Source organism: Pristis pectinata, chromosome 1 (assembly GCF_009764475.1).
Source record: "Pristis pectinata isolate sPriPec2 chromosome 1, sPriPec2.1.pri, whole genome shotgun sequence".
NCBI classification, from domain to species: Eukaryota; Metazoa; Chordata; class Chondrichthyes; order Rhinopristiformes; family Pristidae; genus Pristis; species Pristis pectinata.
Genome location: NC_067405.1, coordinates 80013245 through 80030186, shown reverse-complemented (window position 1 = coordinate 80030186; position 16942 = coordinate 80013245). Strand labels below are relative to the sequence as shown.

The 16942-nt window shown below is 44.0% G+C and overlaps 1 protein-coding gene across 1 annotated transcript in view; it reads right to left on the bottom strand.

The window, feature by feature from the left end:
• pcnt (pericentrin) overlaps window positions 1-16942 on the bottom strand; it is a 203315-nt gene that overhangs the window by 165457 nt on the left and 20916 nt on the right. Inside the window, exons 4-8 of the mRNA XM_052012027.1 lie at window positions 15578-15760; window positions 13953-14102; window positions 11838-12002; window positions 6913-9090; window positions 4904-4999 (exon numbers count right to left, since the gene is read on the bottom strand). Of these exons, the coding sequence (XP_051867987.1) occupies window positions 4904-4999; window positions 6913-9090; window positions 11838-12002; window positions 13953-14102; window positions 15578-15760 (2772 nt within the window). The remainder of the gene's footprint in view (window positions 1-4903; window positions 5000-6912; window positions 9091-11837; window positions 12003-13952; window positions 14103-15577; window positions 15761-16942) is intronic.

Genomic DNA, 16942 nt, shown 5'->3' with positions numbered 1-16942 from the left:
GAAGGTGGCCAATTAGCCTGTCGAGTCCCTGCCGGCCAGCTAGTTTACCCTCCTGCCCTCTCTCCAGCTCCTTTTTGAAAGCTATATTTGAATCTGCCTCCACTACTCCCAATGCATTCCAGATACTACTTACGTCATCCCTCCTAATGTTCAGAATTCTTGCTTACACCTCACAGAAAATAATACAGTGTAGCCACTCACCGTCCGGTCAGGCGAACCGGCTCGGCAGTCAGGTCGCGCGGCGTAGGAGCGACGAGGCCCAAGATGGTGGCGGGCCTCGTCTTTCCCGAGCGACGGGGAGAACCCGCGCGCAGGAAAGACTTGATGACATAGTACTTACATCATTACCGGTTCCATTGGGCGGGAACAGTCTCCCTTAAAAGGCCTGCGCAAGGCGGGAAAAGTCCTTGTTTGACAATCCTTCGACTAGCGTCTTGTTTTATTTCGCAGTAGCAACCGCTACATTGGTGACCCCGACGGTCCAAACGGATTTTGGACCCGCGCAATGGACGACAAGGCAGCAGCCAACGCAGTGGCCCTCAAGCTGCCCGCCTTTTGGACACTTCGGCCCAGCCTCTGGTTTGACCAGGCCGAAGTGCAATTCCACCTTCGGCAGATCACCTCCGACTCCACGAAGTACTACCATGTGGTTAGCTCTCTGGACCAAGAGACAGCCGCCCAGGTCGGAGACTTCATCCAGTCGCCTCCGGAGGAAGATAAGTACTCGGCTTTCAAAGACCTTTTGATTCGGACCTTCGGCCTCTCCTGCCGTGAGCACGCCGCCCCCCTTATTCATCTGGACGGCCTGGGGGACAGATCCCCATCCGCCCTAATGAATGCTGAGTCCGCCGAGGGACACAAGCCATGCCTGATGTTCGAACAGGCCTTCCTCGAACAGCTCCCCGATGACATCCACCTGTTGTTAGCTGACACCGACTTCAGCAACCCCCGTGAGGTAGCCGCCCGGGCAGATGTCCTGTGGAAGGCCAAACGCGAGAGCAGTTTGTCCGTCGGCCAAATCACCAGGCCGCGAGCCCAAAGCCCACCTCGCCCAGTCCCAGCAACCGAGCAGCCACACCCCAGGAACACAGACGATGACACGGGTGACCAGCTGTGTTTCTACCATCAGAGATGGGGTGCGGAGGCCCGATGCCGCCCACCCTGCAAGTTTCAGGGAAACGCCAGGGCCAGCCGCCACTGATGGCTACGGCGGCTGGGCTCCGACAGAGCCTCCTATTCGTTCAGGACAAGAAATCTGGACAGCGTTTCCTCGTTGATACTGGAGCGGAGGTCAGTATTTTGCCCCCGACTGGCCACGACACTCGTAACAGGCCACCAGGTCCTGTACTCAATGCCGCCAACGGTACAACGATACGGTCTTTCGGCACCCGTACACTTCAATTACAATTCGGCGGCAGCCGTTTTACCTGGACCTTTACCCTTGCCACCGTCGCCCGACCACTCCTAGGAGCCGATTCCCTTCGGGCCCACAACCTGTTAGTCGACGTGCGAGGGAAGTGGTTAGTCCACTCTAGCACTTTCCAGACCTATCCCCTGGGAAAAATCAGCCTACCAACCCCACGCCTGGACTCCATTTCCCTTTCTGGCGACGAGTTCACCAAGCTCCTAGCCGAATTCCCATCAATTTTGGCACCTTCGTTTACAAATTTTAGGCCCAAACACGGGGTACGACACCACATCATTACTACAGGGCCACCCTTTCATGCCCGAGCACAACGATTACCTCCAGACAAGCTCTGCCTGGCAAAGGAAGAGTTCCGTCACATGGAGGAGCTGGGGATTGTTCGCAGGTCAGACAGCCCCTGGGCCTCCCCCCTGCACATAGTCCCCAAAGCCACCGGAGGGTGGAGGCCCTGCGGCGACTACCGCAGGCTGAATGACGCCACCACCCCGGACCGCTATCCCATCCCTCACATCCAGGACTTCGCAGCGAACTTACATGGGGCGCGCATCTTTTCCAAAGTGGACCTCGTTCAGGGATACCACCAAATCCCGGTCCATCCGGATGACGTCCCCAAAACTGCGATTATCGCCCCATTCGGCCTGTTCGAATGCCGTTCGGCCTTAAGAACGCCGCGCAGACCTTCCAGCGGCTGATGGACACAGTAGGCCGAGACCTGGACTTCGTGTTTATTTACTTAGATGACATACTGATCGCCAGCCGTAACCGCCAAGAACACCTTTCCCACCTCCGCCAGCTGTATTCCCGTCTCCGCGATTTCGGCCTCACGATTAACCCGTCCAAGTGCCAATTCGGACTTGACTCTTATCGATTTCCTCGGCCACAAAATCACCAGTGACGGGGCAACACCCCTACCCACCAAGGTAGACGCTATCCGCCATTTTGCCCGCCCCGACACGGTCAAAGGCCTACAGGAATTCCTTGGGATGGTCAACTTTTACCATTGGTTCATCCCTGCAGCAGCCTGTATCATGCGCCCTCTGTTCTCACTGATGGCTGGTAAGGGCAAGGACATCACCTGGACTGACGAGGCTGCGGCTGCCTTCGTTAAGGCCAAAGACGCCCTGGCTGACACCACGACGTCCCAACCGCCCTCACAGTGGACGCGTCCAACACCACGGTGGGTGGGGTACTGGAACAGCTAATCGAAGGCCGCTGGCAACCCTTGGCATTTTTCAGCAAGCACCTTAGACCACCCGAACTGAAATACAGCGCTTTTGATCGGGAACTTCTGGCGCTGTATCTGGCAGTCCGGCATTTCCGATACTTTCTAGAAGGCAGGCCTTTCACCGCTTTCACCGATCATAAGCCTCTGTCCTTTGCCTTCTCCAAAGTCCCCGATCCCTGGTCAGCTCGTCAGCAGAGACATTTATCCTACATTTCCGAATTCACAACAGACATCCAACATGTCTCCAGAAAGGATAATGTCGTTGCTGATGCACTTTCCAGACCGACCATCCACAACCTATCCTTAGGTGTCGACTACACACCCTAGCTGACGCACAGCAAGCCGACGACAAGCTACCCAGCTACAGAACCGCAGTCTCGGGCCTGCAGCTCCGAGGTTTCTTGGTTGGTCCAGGTCAGCAGACCCTACTTTGCGACATTGCAACAGGTCAGCCCCACCCTATAGTCCCTGCAGCCTGGCGGAGACGCGTTTTCGACTCAGTACATAGGTTGGCGCACCCGTCCATCAGATCAACTGTCCGACTGGTCGCCAGCAAGTTTGTCTGGCATGACCTGCGCAAACAGGTCAGTGAGTGGGCCAGGACTTGTCCGCACTGCCAGACATCGAAAATCCAACGACACACCAAAGTCCCGCCACAGCAGTTCGAGCCTACCCGTAGGAGGTTTGACCACATCCATGTCGACCTCGTTGGTCCTCTGCCAGTTTCAAGAGGAGCCCGGTACCTCCTTACCATCGTGGACCGGTTCACGAGGTGGCCAGAGGCAACCCCCCTGACTGACATCACAACTGATTCCTGCGCCTGGGCGCTGCTCACAACTTGGGTCTCACGTTATGGTGTTCCGGCCCACATCACTTCAGACAGAGACACCCAATTCACTTCCAGTCTCTGGGCTGCATTAGCAAACCTGCTAGGGACGCAGCTGCATACCACCACGGCCTACCATCCTCAGTCAAACGGGTTGGTGGAACGTTTTCACCGCCATCTGAAATCAGCCTTGATGGCCCGCCTGAAGAGTCCTAACTGGGTCGACGAGCTGCCTTGGGTCCTGCTCGGCATACACACTGCCCCCAAAGAAGACCTTCGCGCTTCGTCAGCTGAGCTTGTGTACGGGGTGCCCCTAGTTGTCCCAGGGGATTTCATACCTGCCCTTCGAGACCAAGGGGAACAACCCCCAGCAGTCCTACAAAGACTGCGCGAGAAGCTTGGCAACTTGGCCCCGATTCCCACCTCACGGCACGGTCAAGCCCCATCCTGCCAGCCCAAAGAACTACGAGACTAAGTTTGTTTTTGTTCGCAGGGGCACACCTCGGGCGCCATTGCAACGACCATATGAGGGATCGTTCCGAGTCATAAGGAATAATGGATCCACCTTTATTTTGGACGTTGGAGGCAGGGAACAGGTTTTCACGACAGACCGCCTCAAACCGGCCCATTTAGATCTGCAACAACCCGTTGAGGTTTCCATGCCGCGACGCAGAGACCGGCCCCCTAAGCGGTGGCTGGCACAGCCCACGGACCTTGGGGACTGTATCGCCAGTTCTGGGGGGGGGGGGTGGGCGGGGTTGTGTAGCGACTCACCGTCCGGTCAGGCGAACCAGCTCGGCAGTCGGGTCGCGCAGCGTCGGAGCAACAAGACCCAAGATGGTGGCGGGCCTAGTCTTTCCCAAGCAATGGGGGAGAATCCGTGCGCGGGAAAGACTTGATGACGTAGTACTTACGTCATTGCTGGTCGCATTGGGCGGGAACAGTCTCCCTTAAAAGGCCCACGCAAGGCGGGAAAATAAACCAGTCCTTGTTTGACAATCCTTCGACTAGCATCTTGTTTTATTTCGTGGTAGCAACCGCTAAAACAGGCAATTAATTTGTCTCATGTTACTTAAACATCTACAATAGCTACTGACACAAATAATTTCCAATACTATATTATTGTATTTAATTATGACAGAACCATGCTCTACACCCAGACAAGGTGCCTCAAATCTTCAATGGTTAAATCAGATACCTGGTTTCAGCAACTGATGCTATGATCAACTTTCAGAAATAACAATTAAACTGCAACTGGTGAGAATATCAAATTGTAAGAAACCTCTATTTAAAAAAAGTCTCAACTTCCACTTGTGACAACAGTGTACTTCACCAAGGTCTCTTCAGAACATACATTTTAATAATACAACCACCTCCAATGAAGTGTTTAAAGCAGCACCAAACAGAAGCCTGCATGTATACTTACTTGTTTAATTAACCCAATTTGTTTTCTCCTTTCACCTTCCTGTTTTTGTTGCAAGTCAAGCACTTTTTTTTTCATTTCTGCATTCAACTCATCTAACTGAAAAGAAAACAAAGTTGAAGGAAAGCACAAAAGCATTTTCCATAAATACCACTCTGCATCCTCGCCACTAATCACAAAACTTTCCATTTCCTTCCAATATACTGTAAAGACAATTCTGTGTACTGGTAGCATTAGGATTTAATATTAAGGCCACCTTTGAGCAGCAGGTAAACAATGTCACATTTACCACCCATTCATGGACCCGTAAACATCAGGAAAGAAAGCACAGAAAGAGCCTGATTACTCCTGTCCAACCCCCTCCTGTGAGAAAAAAAAATACATTGTCAACTGGCTTAAATTCCTCCTTCCTGCAATAATTTTAATTGCTCCTTTTGAATAACTGAGGACAATAATATTCTTTCCGGGATTCAGTAACATGAAAGCACCTAGAAATTGAGATTAAATTATTAACTGTATCCTTTCAGTTTACAATTTTTCTGCAATTAGGCCTGGCAATGCCTAAATTAAAATAAAAACCTAGGTGAAGGACACAAGGAGATATGAAGATTCAAAACAAACAATGGGTTATTTGATAACAGGAGAATGCCAATTTGTACAATAGAGTCCTCAATCCCCCTAAACAGCAATAAGATCCAAAAATCAGTGATGTCTCAGTAGACCGAGCTCTTCAGCACATCCTATGGTTGGTGGCCAACGCCAAAGAAATTCAGCAGCAGCAACCTGATATACGAGTGGACTGGGTATGGAAACCAAAACAAAAACCTCTCCTGTCGTAAAGAAGATACAAGAGCTTGAGTGCATGTATCACCAGGCTCAAGGACAGCTTCTATCCCACTGTTATCAGACTCTTGAACAGATCACTCTTCGTGGCTCATGAACAATCTACCTCATTGTGGCCCTTGCCCTTTGTATTGTCTACCTGCACTACACTTTTCTGTAGCTGCAACACTATATTCTGCATTTTTCTTTAACTACTTCGATGTACTGCAATGATCTGCCTGGATGGAATGCAAACAAAAGCTTTTCACTGTATCTCAGTATGTGTGACAAAATTAAACCAATACCGATGACAATCAACGGTGCAACGTAGCCGCAGACCATGCCAAGGTGATAATCCAAGGTTATAAGAACATAAAAAAAGTAAGCCATTCTATCCCTCTTGCACGATTTGCTATTCAATTAGACCATAACTGATATTCTACCTCAGCATTACTGTCCAGCACTAACCCTAAATCCCTCAATTCTCTTAATATCCAAACAGATATTGATCTTAGCCCTGAATATTCTTAATGACTGACCCTCCACAGTTCTTCAGTAGCAAATTCCAAAGATTCACTACTCTCTGGTGAAGAAAACTGTTCTCTTCAGCATCCTGAAGGTCTGTCCCCTTATTTTACAGCTCATGGTTCCAGACACTAACTCTGTCAAACCCCAAACATTTCAATGAGATCATGTCTCATTCCTCTAAAGTTGAGAGTATAGCCCAGTCTACTTAACCTCTCCTCATTCAACAAATGAGTCGGCACAGCCTGTTTCTGTGCTCTCTCTCTCCAAGACTCTAAAGCTGTTGTCCCCAAAATCATTGTGGTGAACATGTGCTGCACTCTTGGCACTGTCCTTGGGTTGATCCGAGGAACTACTTCCAGATTTCAGGCTTGCCAGAAAAAAGAAAATTTAACTCAAGCTACAAAATCCTAAAACCACCTAGCAGGCCTGCTGAAACAAAATGACAACTGACTGGGTTTCCAGACGATGAAAACATACAAAATGGAAATGTGCCTTTTTTTTGAAATAGTTTCTAGATTCAAGTCAAAACAACATTCAGGGTTACTCAGAAACAAAATGCTATAAGATGGTAATAGCTCAACCCTAAAAATATCCCACTTTAGATTAACTACCCCCAAACAATTATAAGGTTTGTTCAAGTGTTTAACGATAACCAGAAATACCTCTTTCTGATGTTCTGTTTTCAAATTCATAATATCGGACAGGTATAGCTCTTCCACTTTACTTAATTCTTCTTCATATTGGACAGTCACTTCCTTACGAGCCTCTTCCACAGCACTCATTAGCCTCTCTTCCTGTTGCCGCAGGAGAGAGTGCACCTTTTCATTATGGCTTTGTTCTAGCTCGTGTAGAGCTTTATTTTGATTGCTGATCTCCAATTTCAGTGCAGATGTTTTCTGAAGATGTAGCATCTCTTGTTCTTCTATGACTGCCTTTAACTTTTGCAGTTCAACAACCTTTCCTTTCAAATCATTATCCACAGCTTGAACCTCAGAATGCTTTTTCTGCTCTAGATCTTGAAATTTGTCAAGCAAATCTCCTTTCTCTTTCTTCAAACAATCGTTTTCAGCTTTGATTTGACCAAGTACTTTTTCAATCCTTAAGAAATCAGTTGCATTTGACGACACCTTACTTTCAAGCTTCATTTTCTCATCAGTTAGTTGCTTCACATGTTCTTCTCTTTCCTTCAATTTTGCCTCAATTTCCTCAAGCTCTCTGCACAGAGAGTCCTCCTGCATGGTTTTCTGCCCCAGGAGTTCAGACATGGTTTGACTCTTAGTTTTTTGGGCATCAAGTTGATTCTGCAGCTGATCCCTTTGGTTCTGCAATGCAGCGAGTTGACGACCAAACAAGGCCTGTACCTCACTGGTCACCGAATCTGCAGCTAGTTTTTGCTCTTGAACTTCTTTGACTAGCTGCTCCTGTTCTCTTAGCTGGGCCAGTAACAACTGATTCTCCTGCTTCAAATCTTTCACCATCTCTTTTAACATTTCTAAGTCACTTTCTTTCTCTTTTCTCACTTTTTCCTCTACAATTATCACAGGCTGCCTCTCCAAGTCACTTCTTTCACTTTCATGAACCATGCCCTTCAATTGTTCTTCATATCGTAATCGTTCTGCACTTTCCTTTTCAAATTCTAAACGCAGACTTGATAGTTCTTCCAAAACAGATTTCCATTTCTGTTCAGCTTCCCGTGTTTGGCCAGCTGACATTTTAGCTTCCATATGCATCTTCTCCAGTTCCAAACCTCTTTGTTGCAGCTCTTTTGTTAATTCTGTACATTTCTCCGTCAAAAGGAACTTCTCTTGGTCCATTGCTTCCAAATTTTCAGATATATCATTTCTGTGCAATTCGCAATGTAAACTTGTTTTTAGATCTTCCATTTCCTTTCTAAGTGCTTCTGTCTCTAGAGTATACTGCATTTCTAGATCTTCCCGAAGTTTGGTCAATTCTGCTTCATGACTAAACAGCAGTTTGGTTTTAAGCTGCTCAAGTTCTACTTCCTGAGATTCAGCCAGCCTACTTAGCACTTCATCCTTCTCCCTCTCCATCATTTCTAATTTGATACGATAATTTGTGATTTCATGTTCATGTTGGATTCGCAGCTCCCTATTCACTTCCTTTTCTTGAGCCAAGCAGGCATTCAAATGTTCTTTTTCAGATTTATACATATTAATCTGTTCTTCCAGATCTTGCATCAAATGTCTGTCTTTCTCACAAATTTCAGATTTCCCCAGTGGGGAACCCATCATATTTTCTAATTTTCGTTGGAGCCCTTCTTTCTCAAGACAGGACTCTTGTAGCTTCTCAGTGAGGCCAGTGATCAATTTGTTTAAATTTTTTATTTGATCACTATCAGTATGGCTTTGAATCTGACTTTGTAACAAGTCAAGCTCAGCTTTATGTTTAATATTTAGTTCATCAATTTCTTGCTTTGTTTGTTCACACAGCTCCTGTTTTAACTGGGCTATTTCCTGTCTCTGCATTGCCTCCAGATCAACCCTCAGTTGCTCCACATACCACAGAGTATCTTTTTGACCAAGTTGTTTTTGCATGACTTCTACATTGTCTATTTGCAGTCCAATTTCCTCTGGAGACTGGTGTTGCCTCTGTTTATTAGCAGATTCAACATTATTTAATTCAGCAACTTCTTGATGCCAGATTGTCAGTGAGTGGTGCAACTGTGATATGGTGCTCTCCTTATTGTTCAGCTTTTCCTTTAACTCCTTGATGGCTTCCTCTTTCTCTTCTATCCATTGATTTAATTGTTGCACAGTATTTTCAGTAATTTTCTGCTGCTCAACTATCTGAATAAGACAGTTCTCTTTGTCTTTTGCATTCTTAAAAAGAAACAAAATATAGAACCTTAGAAAATGGCATTAAAAGCATAATACCCCATGTTCATTTCCCATTAAAATCTTAGTTTCCAGCTACTTTAGAAACACAGGATGACCATTAACTATGAAACATTACTGCCAATCTGAGTCAGAAAATCAAAGTAACACAGCATGGAAACAGACCCTTCAGCCCAACTCATCCATGCTGACTAAACTGCCTTCCTGAACAAATCCCATTTGCCTGCATTGCCCCTAATCCCTCTAAACCTTTCCTATCCAAGAACCTGTCCAATTATCTTTTAAATATTCTGAATGTACCTGCCTCAACCACTTCCCCTGGCAGCTCATTCCATAAACTCACCACCCTCTGTGTGGGAAAAACTTGTGCCTCAGGTTCCCTTTAAAATCCTTCCCCTCTCACCTTAAAGTATACCCTCTAGTTTTAGACTTTCCTACCCTGGGAAAAAGACTGTGACCATCCACCTTATCTATACCCTATATGATTTTATATACCTCTATAATGACACGCCCAAGCCACCTTCACTCCAGGGAAAACAGTCCCAGCATATCCAATCTCCCCTTGTAATTTCAGCCCTCTGGTCTTCACCCTCTCTATCTTAATCACATTCTTCCTATAGTATGGTGACCAGAACTTCAGACAATATTCCAGATGCCGTCTCACCAAAGTTTTGTACAGCTGTAACATGGCATGCCAACTCTTGTACTTAATGCCCTGGCCAATGAAGGCAATTGTGCCATAAGCCTTCTTCACCACCTTGTCTATCTGCATCACGACTTTCAGGACTTTTTGTACTTGTACTCTTATGTCTCTCCATTCTACAACATTCCCCAAGGCCCTGTCATTTACTGTGCATTTCCCAGCCTGGTTTAACTTCCCAAAAATGTCAGAATTAACTTCAATCTGCCATTCCTCTGCCCACTTTCCCAGTTAATCTAGATCCTGTTGTACCCTTACACAACCTCCTTCAATGTCCACTGCACCATCAATTTTGGTGCTATCCACAAACTTGCTAATCATACCAACTACATTTTCATCCAAATCTTTAATAAACATGACAAACAGGGTACCCAGCACCCATCCCTGTGGCACAACCCCTGGCCACAGGCCTCCAACCTGGAAAAACAACCCTCCACCCTCCGATTCCTTCCAAGACAATTCTGTATCCAATTGGCTAGCTCATCCGAGATCCCATAGGATCTCACCTTCTAAACCAATCTACCAGGCAGCACTTTGTCAAAAACCTTGCTAAAGTTCATAGGGACAACATCTACCGTCCTGCCCTTGTCAATTCTCTTAGTCACCTCTTCAAAAGACTCAATCAAATTTGTAAGACACAATTTCGCACATACAAAGCTATGCTGACTATCCTCGCCTTTCCAAATGGAAATAGATTCCATCCCTCACAATTCCCCCCAGTAACTTTTCCATAGTGGTTTTAGGCTCAACTCCTGCAATTCTCTGACTTGTCCCTGCTGCCCTTCTTAACTAAAAGCACAACAGTGGCCACCTTCCACTCTTCTGGTATCTCACCCATGGCTGACTATAACATAAATATCTCTGCCAGAGTTCCAACAAATTCTTGCCTGGCTTTCCAGGATACACTTGGTCAGGCCCTGGGGATTTATCTACCTGTATGCTCTTTAAGACTACCAGCACCTGCTCTTCTGTAATGTGGAACTTCAAGACATCACTATTCTCTGCCCTGAATTCCCTGGCTTCCATGACCTTCTCCACAGTAAGTACAGAAAAAAAACTCATTTAATACCTCACCTATCTCCCGTGTCTCCACACGTAAACAACCATATTGATCCTTTAGGGGATCTATTCTCTCTCTATTGTTCTTAATATACTTATGGAATCTCTTTGGATTCCCCTTTATCTGCCAAAGCTATCTTGTGTCCTCTTTTTGCCCTCCTGATTTCCCTCTTACGTGTGCTGCTACATCCCTTATACTCCTCAAAGGATTCACTCAGCCCCAAGCTGCCTACACCAGACAAAAGCCTCCTAACTGCCAGACACCCCTTTACTTGCTGACACCCTCTCCCAATCGACTTTTGCAAGTTCCTGTCTAATGTCATCAAAGTTAGCCTTGCCTCAATTTTGGGCTTAAATTTGTGGACCAGTCCTATCTTTTTCTATTACTGTTTTAAAACTGATAGGATTATGATCTTTGATTGCAAAGTGCTTCCCCCATCGACACATCAGCCACCTGTTTTTATTTCAGGATTTCCATGATTCACAGTATTTTGTATTTCATTCAAAGTTTCTCTCAAGTTCTTTCTCTTATTTTGTTTTTAGAAAAAAGGATTCCTCCACAAATTAAAAGACCTTCAATTCTTTACCTCACCATACTTTTAAAGAATATCAGGCTACCTCTCAACTTTCATTTCTTAAAAATAAGAACGAAATACATTCACCCTTTTTAGTTAGAACTGCTCAATTCAAATCTCATCTGGTTAATTTGTTTGCATCTCATCAAAACCCTTGCAAAATGGAAACAAGAAAATGTACTGTATACTCCTGGTGTTTTCCAAATTCCAGAAATGAACCCCAATGCTTTATTTGTATCATTTAAAAATCAGAACATCTTAGTATCTGAAAAGTAGGTATGTTTAATCAATGAACATGGCTAGACAGGATCTCAATACCTAAACGACAGAATTGTGTAAAACAGAAGCATGAAAATACAAGAAGATGGAAATGCTGGACAGTTTTGCTATTTTCTCACCTGCTCTGAATATTCTAGTTGAAGCTCCAGATCGTGCGCTCGTTGCTCAAGTGTCTCCATACGATCACACTGGTCTTTAAGGCTCTGCTGGAACAGAGAAATCTGTTGCTGAGCCTGAAGCAGCTCCACAAGTCCAGGACTTTTATTTTTCAGAATATCACTTGCCTGCAAAATAACATTACACTTGAAAATTCTTCATGAGTACATTTCTTCAGTGGAAACTCCTGAGCAAGTGTCAAAATCATATTCATTCCAGCAAACAGTAAAAAAAAAGAGCTGAAATTAGCTCATTAACATAAAAGCAGCAACTTAAGCAGCATTTCAGCCCAAGAAGCAATATATAAAAATAGTTTTTTTCTCTGCAAAGAAACAGGGTGGGGTGGGGTGGGGTGGGAGAAACACTAGTGCAAGGGTCTGAGAAACAGTTTTTCTGCAATGGATATTTGGTTTATGGTACACAAGTCCCTTGCAATTGGTGATACCAAAAATGTCTTGGGTGGCTGCTGAAAAAGCTGGGAGGGTTTATTGGTTGTATCAGTCTTAAGAGTTCCGGTTATCAGTGGGGTAGTGCACTTTTAACTAGACGTGCTAACATTAAATTAACACCACACAAAAGCCAGGGACCAGTTCAGCCTGCATCATATTGTCATGACAACCCACCCCAAATTATAAATAGCTAAAACATTCTGCGTGCATTTTAACGAAGTGTATTTTGTTGTATCACTGGACACTTTTTTTTTATTACAATCAATTCAATAGCAAAAAGGCTGCAGAATAAAAATTAGATAGAAACAAAAAAAAAATCACTGGGGATACTTAGGAGGTCAGGCATCATCTGGTGATATCATCTGAAGAAATAGCATTAGGTTCCAGATCAACATTACTACCATGCATCTGATTTATCACACAGGTCACCAGTATTCGATGAGCAAATACAGTATCTTCCCTTACCAAATATTGGAATACAACCTCTGCATTGTATTTGATCCCAAACCAAGCTTCAGAACACATATCCTGTTTTTTTGCCGAGCCTGCAACTTCCGAATTTGTTCTGAGCTGCACCCCTATCTCAACCCATCTGCTGATAAAAATCCCTGATTTTTTTTTGCCTCCAAACTTGACAATTTCATTGAACTTCTACTCTACATGCCAGATTCCACTTTCCAGACACTTCAGTTCATCCAAAGTTCCAATGCCTGCATATTGCCTCTCCGCAGTCCTGTTCACCCATCACCCCTACACTCAATTACCTACAAAAACTTCTGATCAAACAATGCCACAACTTTAAAATTCTCTTCCCAGCACAGCCTATGCAATCTCCTCAATTTCCTAAATCTTCTGAGAACTCTACATTCCTTGATTACAGATATAGGAACTTGAGTATGCAATAATGTCATTTTACAGTTGGATATGCTTTCTGTTGACCAGCCACTGAGCTCTGGAATTTCATCTCCAATTTTCTCAAATCCTTTACTTCTTTATCCACCCTACAACCAAACATTTTGCCCAACTTCATTAATGTTAGGTTTTGCATTGAAAATTAACAGGTATCATTGTGCGACCAAAAGGTTTCTGAAGCAACCTGTGTTAACATTAATGTTTCACATCCTGCATACATATCACAGCATGAATGTGCATATAATGAGCACTAACAAGATATAAATTTGTCTAACAGAGAGACCACGAGGAGGACTGGTGCAGCTAAAATATTCACAATAATGAAACTGAAATGAAAAGGAAAAAAACTGCAGATGCTGTAAATTTAAAATAAAAGCACAATAAAAAATGTTGGAATCAATCAGCAGATCATTTTACATCTATAGAAAGAAATGTTAACTTTTTTCCCCTCTCTCCACCAATGCTGAATGAGGCTGAATTGCTTTTCTAAACAGGAGCAGAGAAGAAGAAATTTTGTCTGGCATTCAAATCAGTGTGGAAGTATTCAATGCTAATTTTGGACTACCAAACAAACTGCCTATCGACAACTTGTACCATAGAGCCTTGTAAATACAAAAAGTTCTGCATTATTCTATATTAGTCAAAAAGTAAGTGTCAAGTTTGGATATTCCCTATGAGGACCTGAATTGAAAAATACAATATATTTAAAGATGTTACCTGCTGTAATTGGTGCTGTAGAGACTGAATTTGATCAGTTAACTCCAAGGCTTCCTGCTGTACCTCATCTCTGTTCTGAATGGCTTGCTGCAGGTTATCAGTCAACTGGCCAATTATATCATTCCGTTCCTGTACCGCTATCTCCAACTCCTGACAAAACAAGAATATTATGAGAATACCAATTCTGAATGCATTGCAAATATATACAATTTACTCAGTTAACCTTTAAGGATGGCAAAAATAGCCATCAGACAACATGCTTTAATCCTTGTTCAAGACTATCCTGTGTGGGGGGGGGGGGGGGGGGTTGGTGCGGGGAGAGAGAAAAAAAAAGAGAAGAAAATGCTAATATAGATTGCATTTACTTTCTATTTGGAGACAGGTGATTTTTGTCCACAGGAAATCTGACATTTCACTAATAATTCATTATTAGGAAATACATAAACAGGATTAGTAGCTGCAAAGGCAAGAAATAGCTGCATAATTCCAAGTGTTACATACTTTCATCTGAAAACCCAATATGGACAATTAATTCAAATCTTCATTTGAAACACTGACATTGAATTTATTAAAATGAGTCACACTTAAAACACCTACAAATAAATGAAGAATAAAAGATGTTTTACAATTCTGTTGTATGAACGTATAAAACTCCCTGCATGTGGTACATCTAAAAGTGAATAAATGCTAACACTACATCAAGGATTTAATACCGAACTTAACAGAATTTTCATTTCTGATTTCTAGTTATAAATTATATCCTTTCTTGAACTGGCTAGTTATTGTGTTCAGCTTCTTAGTTATACTTTAAATATTAAATAACCCAATCACTTACCTCTCCTTACTGAATACATTGGCTTCTGCTCCACTAATGTATTGACTTTAAAATGCTCATCCTAATTCTACCATGACCTAAACCCCCTTAATCCTGGTGACCTCATCTAGCCCCATGAATCTTTGGGAACTCTGACTCCCTTTAATTTTGGCCTCTTGTGCCCATTTCCTTGGAGCAGTAGAGGCTGGGTGGGGACAGGTGCTGACTGAAGTATACAAAATTGTGAGACATGGATGTTTTTCCCCCTTTAAACTTAATTTTCTATTTGCTCAAAAGTTTTTTTTAGTTATGAGATGGAGTGCATGGGAGGGATGTAGCAGGAAGATCTCCCAAAAGCTGGTTAAAAGATTCCATTAGGATTAGGTCAGAGGTTCAGTGTTAAATATCTGGCACATTGAGTTCTATTGCTCATCTTAACATCCTTTGGGCAAGAAACAAAAAGGCAGAATTCATGCTTCAGACAAATAGCAGCAAGGACTCACAGAACCATATACCAAGACCTAGCATCGTTAAGAATAAAAAATTTAAAAGCTAAAAGGGGAATAGTTAATTGACAGAAATATTTCTTTTGAAAGATAGATTTAATTGTGCAGCAAGAGTGTTCATTAAGAGCTAAATTCTCCTGTCAAAATCTGCAAGAGTAGCTCGGTGGTCAAATACCAAGCCCTTTCACCAACCAAATTAGACTCCAAGCTATAAAGCACAGTGAATAGTACTGTAAATTAAAGCTCATTAAGTTGCAGAACAGAAGATGATCTAAGCAGCATCCCAGTTGCACATACTTCCATACCTGTTGCATCTGCTCACTCGCGTGATGGGTAGCCTGCTGTTTCTGCAGTTCTTCCATATCAGTGATAAGTTGTTCCAAAGTCATTTCTTTCTGGTGCAATTGTTCCTCAAGTTCAATTACTCTCAGCTGGCACACTTCTAGCTCTGTTTGGATATGGTCTGTATTATTACTCATATCTCCCTCCTGGAAGAGATAATTTGTTGTGAAGGTCCTTGATATTTATCTTAAAATCAAACAAGTGATGCAAACTACAAGAACAAAGAATCAAATAAAAATATACTGGTAACATTTTACCTCCAGTATCTGCAAAACAAAAACAATTTCTCATACAAAAACTTACAAGATGACATGTAAAATTCAAAACAAAATGGTAATAATGGGAAAAAAAATTTTTGCCAAAACCCCCACTTTCAATTGCCTATTATTGAAGATATATATCTTTGGATGCACTACATCTGGTTGACCAGATTTCTTCTTCCAAGCTTGGATAGCGTGACAATATCCAAATTTGTGCATAACAACCAGAAACTGGAGTACAATGCAGGAAGGCTTCTAAACTGTAATCTAATCTTCAAAAGAAGTGACAGATAAGAAATTGTGAATGGTAGAAGAAATGTCAGAGGAATACCAAAATCAAAGAAAATTACACTGTCACACAATGACTTCTAAAATGAAACAGATATATAAATGGAAGCCAACTTTTAAAAATTATAGATTGTCAAAAAAAGTACATGAGTAAAAACACCCACATTTGAATACAACACTTTCCCAAAAATGCTTCTGGTGTAGCGGCCCGTACTTACAGGACTCGAACCACCATTAGCAGTCGCGTCACGAGCTAACCGCGGGGCGGGCCTTCCGGCGGGATCCTGACATCACGTCCGCTGGAAAGGCTCTCGGGTATCTTTGTGCACACGCGCGTTTTGCTTCACACAGTAAAGTGTGCTCCGATTCAGCCACAACATCTCCGAGTTTTCCTTTCGGGAACACATTGCGTTCGGCTACATTTGGTGACCCGGATGCTTCCAGACGGCATCTGGAACCCGTGACATGAATTCCAACGACTCACACAACGCAGTCTCGCTCAAGCTCCCAACTTTTTGGGCCGCTCAGCCCCATGTCTGGTTTGAGCAGGCTGAGGCCCAGTTCGGCATCAGGGGCATTACAGCTGACGTCACGCGGTATCACTACGTGGTCAGCGCGCTCGACCAAGACACGGTAGGCCGGATCATCGACTTCCTGCACCAACCACCAACGGAGAACAGGTACGCTAGCATCAAGGCGCTCCTAATCCGTACTTTCGGACTCTCCCGCCGCGAATGAGCCACGCGGCTTCTGCACATGGACGGCCTGGGCGACCGCAAG